At 30.8% G+C, this 8,375-nt stretch overlaps 1 protein-coding gene across 1 annotated transcript; it reads left to right on the top strand.

Moving 5' to 3' along the window:
• Positions 1-653: 653 nt before the first annotated feature.
• LOC139487835 (pyroglutamylated RF-amide peptide receptor-like) lies at positions 654-4,805 on the top strand. Its single transcript, XM_071272993.1, has 2 exons — positions 654-1,119; positions 3,876-4,805. Exons 1-2 carry the CDS (start codon positions 725-727, stop codon positions 4,546-4,548), a joined length of 1,068 nt encoding a protein of 355 aa, XP_071129094.1. The 5' UTR covers positions 654-724; the 3' UTR covers positions 4,549-4,805.
• Positions 4,806-8,375: the final 3,570 nt, after the last annotated feature.

The following is an 8,375-nucleotide window of genomic DNA, read 5'->3' as shown; positions in this document are numbered from 1 at the left end:
AACATTGCATTAAACGTGGTATGCATCTATGAAATTTTCATAGACATGTCGACGATTTGGTAGAATTAAACTGAAAGTATTACGGGGCATGGTGACAAATTACACAAATACCATTTGTAAAACAGAAAGAACATTTCAAAGGGAAAGGCTGTTTGTTTTTATAATTTGTTGCTGTCTAGAGCAGTGATATATCGGACAAACTTCCCATTTGCTCGCTGTACAAATAGCAAACGGACAAAATCGTATGACGTCATTAATTCAAGAAAGCTAATTATCACATGTTTATAAAGAGTTCATACGTGCAGATATATTATAAAATACCAAAAATGAAAATTGGTTTCGCAGACATCAGATCAGATAATAAAAGATTGAATCATTGTTTAATGAGAGCAGGCATTTTTTATCAGATGAATTGATAGATATTTCATAAACAATAATAGCATATTAGTTTGATCTGGATTTTATTTGAGGTAGCTTTTTGCATATGGAACTGAAACAACTATAAAACTGAAGATGTTTGAATTGATAGAGTAATTAATATCTTGATTAACATAATAAAACTATTTATCTTTTCTGGTACAAAGTCAGTATGGTTTCTTTAATGAAATCAAGGATCAAGTAAATAAATATCAAGTGCAATTACTTTGGCAATGAACATATATCATCATCTTAAATACCGCTATGTAGAATTTGGAACTTGAGTCTTGTGGATTTCACGGAAACAATGAGTAACTACACACCAAGTGAGGAAGAGCTATGGGAATGGCTAAGGAATAACACAGATCCTGACGATATCCTGCCGGACGATTTGGAGAAAAACTGGAAAACTGCGTTGATAATTACATACAGTCTTATTATTATAGGTGGAATCATAGGAAATGTACTAGTTTTTGCAGTGATCCTGTTAAATAAATCCATGAGATCAGTGACAAACGTACTTTTAGTTTCCCTTGCTGGTAGTGACACACTCATTGCTTCTTGGAATATTCCTATACAGCTCGTATATTATGTTAAAAATGAATGGACAATGGGAGAAACATTGTGTAAAGGTGCTAGTTACTTACAAAATGTTAGCGTTGTCGCTAGTATCACCACTCTAATGATAGTATCAATAGAAAGGTAAGATTATCCTAAATAAAATTAGAAAAGGTATAAGGTTCCTTCAGTGCTTAGGTAAGCTAATTCGTAAAAAGAAAGCTAAAGGCTTCTCCTGTGTGTTAGTGAGCCTGATTTATAATCTCAACAATATGTTAAAAGTATAATTTAAAGTGAAGCCTCTTAATTGTCTAATATGTTTTAGTTAATTGTGAAATAAATGCGTTCAACTAACTATTTGTAGATGTATCTTCGTCTTGTTAAACTGATTACTTACCGGTTTTGGCACTACTTTTAGTCCTGTTTTCAACTTTTGTATTAGGTTGTGGACTTAAAATATGTTGGTCAGGGGCATCACGGACGAGACATTGATTGTCGAAATACGCATCTGGATCAGTAAAATTGGTTCCGTTAATGTTATTACTACCTACCGGGTCGATAACTATGCTTGTGGACCGTAAGTTCTCGGCGGTATCACCCTCCCAGTAGCCAGTACTTCTCTACTGGGATGAAAATACGGATCTTGTTTTATACAAATTAACGAATTTTGGAATCATCGTAAATGAAGGAAGGTATCTCCCTCATGCATTGCTGCGATTTTTTTCCTAGTAAGGCTTTCACTTTTTGTTCTGTTATTGGTTTTATCAGCTATTCATCATTTGTATAAGAATTTAGACTTTCAAATATTTTGATCTGAAGCATCATTTACGAGACATTTGTCGAAATACGCATCTGGTGCAGGAAAAGTGGTACCATTATTTTGTTTTTACTATTGAACATTAATATACAAAAATAAAAGCCACCAACAACCAAACTTCTTATGACCAATAACGTTTTAATTTTCCACTCAATATTTATCTTATAAAACATGCAACTCATTCGGCTGAAACTGAGAAAAGCCTTTTTAGATTATTGCTTGTATTCATCATTTTAAAGTACCTTCGAAAGTTTAGTGTCTACATTATTGATGATATGCTTGTAATTGACAGAACTTTTTGGTATATATATAGTGACAAACGGTTATTTTACATTCTTACACCAAGTACCTGTACATTGTGCAGGGTTATGGGGAAAAAGTAAAATCACAAAAAATACTGAACTCTGAGGAAAATTCAAAACGGAAAGTCCCTAATCAAATGACAAATTCAAATGATAAAACACATCAAACGAATGGACAACAACTGTCATATTCTTGACTTGGTACAGGTATTTTTAAATGTAGAGAATGGTGAATTGAACTTGGTTTTATAGCGCTTAACTTCTCACTTGTATGACAGTCGCATAAAAAAAGCGGATTAGGGGATACAGTTGAAACATATAGAGTTTGTGCATTGCATTGCGTATATGTATAATGATTATGTTTAAAAGCAGAATTGGTTATCTCATCTATCTATTATTAAGATTTATTTTTTCGCTTTTTGTAATCACAAATGTATGAAAATGGTAAAATTGCCACTTGAACATTTATTTCTATGAATGGTTTAGTGAGAGGTTTAGTTACCTATCAAACCAGGTTAAATCCACCATATATTACATAAGGAATGTCTGTACCAAGTGAGTAATATGATTGTTGTTTTCCACTCGTAAGATGTGTTTGATCTTTTGATTTTGCCTTTTTATAAAGGACTTCCCGTTTTGAATTTCCCCTGGAGTTCAGTATTTTTGTTGCTCTATTTTTACTTGCAAACTTTAGTTGGAAAAATGATTACACTTTCATGTTATGTCAAGTCACAAAGTTTGAAACAATTAAAGTTATTTTACAGGTGGAACATGTTAAATATGTACTGTATCTATAGTCTTGCTTGTCTTTCATTATCACATTGTCTGGATTTGTTTAAATAGCAGAGCTAATTTCCGCTGTTTAAAGTTGGTTGGTAAACAGAATTAACGTTAATATACTTCTTGTCTCTTATCCAGGACTCAATTTTGCTGATAAAAGATTCTGAAAATGAAAATCGGAAACAATTAAGCAATTTTAATTATCGATATGTTTATTAGTTGGTGAGTTGGTGAGATACAAATATGTAGATCCGATCCTTCATACCAGGATTCTATTCTAGTAAGTTATACCATGAAAGTAATATCTAATATAACTTCCATGGACAAATTAAGGATAAAACAAAACATATATTTAAAAAAAAAATAGTCAGAACACAAAATAGAAAAATGCGATCGTATACTAAGAAAAATTTGAATATATAAATATTTGGCAAACTGTCTTCTGATTTCAAGAGCAGAAATTTTATCATTCTCCAAACCATGGGCTTATAGCGTAATAAAAAATCAATTGTGAGGTTTATAAATACTCTGAAATGACCGAAATTATTGAAGACGTTACATTGACATGTCCTTCTGAACAAGACTCTTTGCATTGTATATATCCATAGTAATAGTATGTCAGATGAACCCGTAGATTACCAGGTGCAAGACTATTATTTTCTAGTACTACCCAATACACTCTAACTTCCCAGATATTTTGATGGTTCACTTTTCTATTTTCTGGGCTGTCCTTTCTTCAAATCCGACCAATGGATATATCGTTTCTGATGAGAATTGAATTGATTTATCAATATAGAAAACGCTCCGTGTATGTAAAGAAAGATATGTTTCTTTGTTTTTTATTAACTTGGTTTAAACTCCAATGCTTTGAGATAATGTTTTATTTTCGCAAGTATCGAATTCAGTATGCAAGTTATTAACATGTTATTGACAAATTATGTTTTACTACATCCATAGAATAATGGAAAGCCAAACTAATTGTATTTTATTCATTTTTTTAGGTACTATGCTATTTGCCATCCTTTAAAGGCACGCTATATAAGAACACCACAGAGAGCTGGGGTCCTCATTGCCATAATTTGGATATTTGCATTGACCGTTTCCATACCAATGTTAATGATACAAAGACTAGAAATACGACTAAAAGTAGAATTTGTGTACATCAAATTAGCTTATGTCTGCGCAGAATACTATTCGGAACATGTGTATGATGTTGTGCACACACTATTTATGTTTTTAGTTTTTTACACAGTTCCAATGGTAGTTATGTTTTGTGCTTATGGTAGAATAGCATATCAGCTTTGGATACGAAAACCTATAGGCGACTCCCTTGGATCTCCACAGTATCTTATGAAAACACGACGACAGAAGAGAAAAATAATCCGAATGCTCATAACAGTGGTTGTTCTGTTCGGATTATGCTGGCTTCCGTTTTTTGCCATACAACTGCATCATTTAGCGAATGATATTGATAAGTCGTTTAGATCTGCCCAAACTATCGTTCACATACTTGGTTATTTAAATTGCGTTTTGAACCCTATTGTTTATGGCTTTATGAATGAGAACTTTAAACAATGTTTAAAATCGTCTTTTTTAAAATGTCGAGGAATGTTCAAGACGACTAAGAGACCATCAGTACACACAGTCAGTATTACTGTAGAGAGCGCTGTCTAGGAGGTACTATATGAACAGCTATGATAGAGCAATTATATCGTTATTATTATTTATTAAATTGGATTGAAGTTGAAATGCAAATTTTTATCACTGTGTGCGACTGAAAGGAGCCATTCTTTGAAAACAATATGTAATGCTAGAGGATCACGTTATTGGACCTAAATCGTCAAAACATTAGAAGTCATATATGTCTGATGGCATTTCAAGTTTTACTTTTATCAAATCATCTGATTTTAACGCTCTAACAGCTAATTAGAATAAGGGATTTTCAGATTAGCTGTTCCCGATTTATCAAATTTGAATATTATGTATTAAAGCATCATATTAAGTCTTCCAATAATCATTTGAAGATAAGCGTGTCTTGCACTCCTGTTTACCAGTTAGTTTTTTTTTTAATTTTATGGTAATGCTCTGTTTGTTTTATAAATAATACATTTTTTTAACTAAAAATATTCATTCCATTTAGTGCAATTGCAACTCGTATTGCTCCTATTTCAATTTGAATAAAAACTGTTCTAGGTGATGTTCTAGATCAATTTTGTTCGAACGAACGTTTTGCTGGGCCTTTAACTTTTGCATTGTAAAATAAATGTTGTAGATGAGTAAAATCTATATTCTTTACAAGAAACTGAATACAGTGTTGTGAATTCAAAAGGAGTTACCATGTATACTGAACATTACGGGGCGCCGAACGGGACTCTTGTGGTTTTGTACTCGAAATTCAATTTTGTACAGACAAAAGTGAGTTTTGTTCATCAAAAATGAGTTCTGTTTAACAAAATTTGTAGTATAAAAATTGACAAAATTGAATTTTGTCTCACAAATTGACTTTTGTGAGACAAAATTGACTTTTGTGAGACAAAATTGACAAAATTGAATTTGGTCTCACAAAAGTCAATTTTGTCTCACACAATTGACTTTTGTGTTTTAATTTCCATATCAGGTAACAAAAGTCAATTTTGTATGCAAATAAGTTTATATTTGCATACCTTTTTGACAAAATTGACTTTTGTCATGACAAAAATGAATTTTGTCTACAAAAATGAATTTTGTCATCACAAAATTGAAGTTCTCATAAAACAAGTCTGTATCACATAGTTTTGTAAGACAAAAATGATTTTGTTATGACAGAATTGAATTTTGTACAAAACCATAAGAGTCCCATTCGGCGCCCCGTAAACATAGCAAGAAAACTTTCCAAAAAATTCCAATCCACTCGAGCAAGAAAAAACACATACGGACAAACAATAGTCAACCGATTGCATTGTATTTAATCGTTTAATTTCATGAGATTCTGACACAGTTCAGATGCAGCACAATGTTGAAGGTGTTGGTGGTAATGAATTTATACATAACACTTCAGCAGCCTCTACACAAATGAAGAGTACAACCGTAACTGTGAGCATTTATTTATCTTTCACTTGAAGTGATGTCTTGGTTGTTTATTGTATCGGTATTAAAGAGTTAAATACTTTCTTCAATTTATTTATGTCGCACTTCCCTTTATTTTTGTTAACATTTTAAGATTTCTACTTTTATGATTTACAATTCTATTGGCGTGTAAAGGTGGTGACCAAAGGACACTTTTTATCAACCCTATATAATTATAAAAAAAAGCATTCAATTCTTATAATTACCGTTTGATGCTTTAACAATGAAATTACGATTAAATTTTAGACATTTTTATTAGTAGATATATATGTTAGCGGCAATAAGTGAAATTAGGCATTAAGCTTAAATCCTAGGCAATAAGCTAACGCCTAGGCAGTAAGTCTATTGCCTAAATGATGTTAGGCATTAGTCTTAAATCCTAGGATTTAAGCTTAAATCCTGAAAAATATGTGCAGGCATTAAGCTTAATGCCTAAAACATAAATGCGAGTAAATAAAAGTCATTTATTCATTTAAATAACAATATAATGGTAAAATAATAACATTATGAGAACTGGGGCCTGTTTATCGAAACTGTCCTAAGATCGATCCTATAAGATATTCCTAGGACAGAAATTATGATAAAATTAGGACCGACTTACGACATGTCTCAGCATGCACATTGAAGGTATCTGAGGATTATCTTAGCTAGGATGTCCTAACCGCGTATTGACGTAACAAAATAGCAAATGAAAAAAATTATTATTGTATTAAATTTCACCAACCACTTTAATTTAAAAACCGACTAATTATTAGAAAATAAATATTAGTTTTAAATTATAATAATTTTTACATTGTAAACTATATGAAACAAAACATAAGTAAAAATATAACTAGAGTGGGGTGCTCATTTTCGCCATATCTTTCCATGTTTTCTTCAGTTTAAGTTCAGGTCTTTATGTTTTTGAAGTATACTGCTATTTCTATATGAAGATAATTTCAAATGCAAAATACTCTTAGCTATAAAAATTGTTTGTTTTGAGAAAAATCATTTGAAATGTTGGATTAATTTGCTGATGTTTTGTCAACGGGGGACACATATTCGCCGTTGTTACACATCTATTTAAAACCAAATAACTTCAGCTTTAAATAATATTTATCAAATAAATTTCATTATAGATGAATAGCAGACATTTGAAAGGTGTAAAAAACGAAATTTAGGGCAATCAGTCAAAGAATTACTAAAGAAATACTTCTTTGAAATCGTTTTTTGCATTCAGGAAATTGGCCTAAATTCATGCTATGAGGGAGCTGAAATGGAAGTGTCACAACACTCCACAAGAGACTGGAAATAAAATCACTAATAAGATATGTTATCTATATTAAAATAATAATCTAAAAATATGAAAACCTGATAAAAATTTGTGTTCACATAATTTTGTTATCACAAGTTGTGAAACTGTTAATAAAGAAAACTTACTTATCCTATAAAAAAAAATGAAAAATGGTGTGAGCAAAAAATTCACATTTTAATTTTGTCTACTTTTGACCAGTTTAAATCAGCTCGACTATAGTGAAGTGAAATTTTTTTCAAATAAATATTAAAATTATTTTATAGAATCTCCCCCTTGTTTAATTGGATTATAACAATCAATTTTTTATTTTTTTTTAATATTTTGTAATATCACAAAAACATGAAAAAAGTATGTGTAAATTCTGTTTTTTAACTGCTAAAATTACTAAATAAACTTACTAAATTTGAAGATCTGTCAAATAAATGTATATTTACACATGTTATATAAGAAATAAATTAAGTAACTCCTTTATATCAAGAATAAATCACCAAATATGCATTAATTCCAGATTTCACTTATTGCCTAAAATTATGTTCGGCAATAGGATGAATAATCATCATATTATTAAGATTTCAGGTAATAAGCTAAATGCCTGAAAATTTCAGGCAATAACTTAATGCCTAGGCGTTAGCTTATTGCCTAGGATTTAAGCTTAATGCCTAATTTCACTTATTGCAGCTAACATATACAATACAACTTTAAATTGCCACAGCCAATCAAAACTTCGGAATCGTATGAAACTTCTATGTCGTGTAATGATTTTTTTTTAAAATATACATGTTATCTGCAAGACAGTTTTTTATGTTTTTTTCTGCTTTGCGGAAGTAGAAAGAAGATTTGTTTCTGTATAGTTTCCGCACTTTACACACATTTACTTTTCGAATTGCATAATTCGATTTGATATAGACAGTTTTCTAAAATTGTGATCAATGGGTATTATTAGTTGCGCTAAAATAGAACAATTACGTGTTGACTTGAGGAAACCAACTATCAATTGCATAGTGTTGTATCTCTTTTATATTCTTAGCTACCATATAATTTCAATGAAATTAGCTTATGGGTTTGATGTACCTTACATGATTTCTTCGATAAGTTTGGATGT

This window comes from Mytilus edulis, chromosome 9 (genome assembly GCF_963676685.1).
Source record: "Mytilus edulis chromosome 9, xbMytEdul2.2, whole genome shotgun sequence".
Taxonomy (NCBI): Eukaryota; Metazoa; Mollusca; class Bivalvia; order Mytilida; family Mytilidae; genus Mytilus; species Mytilus edulis.
This window is presented reverse-complemented; position numbering and strand designations above follow the sequence as displayed.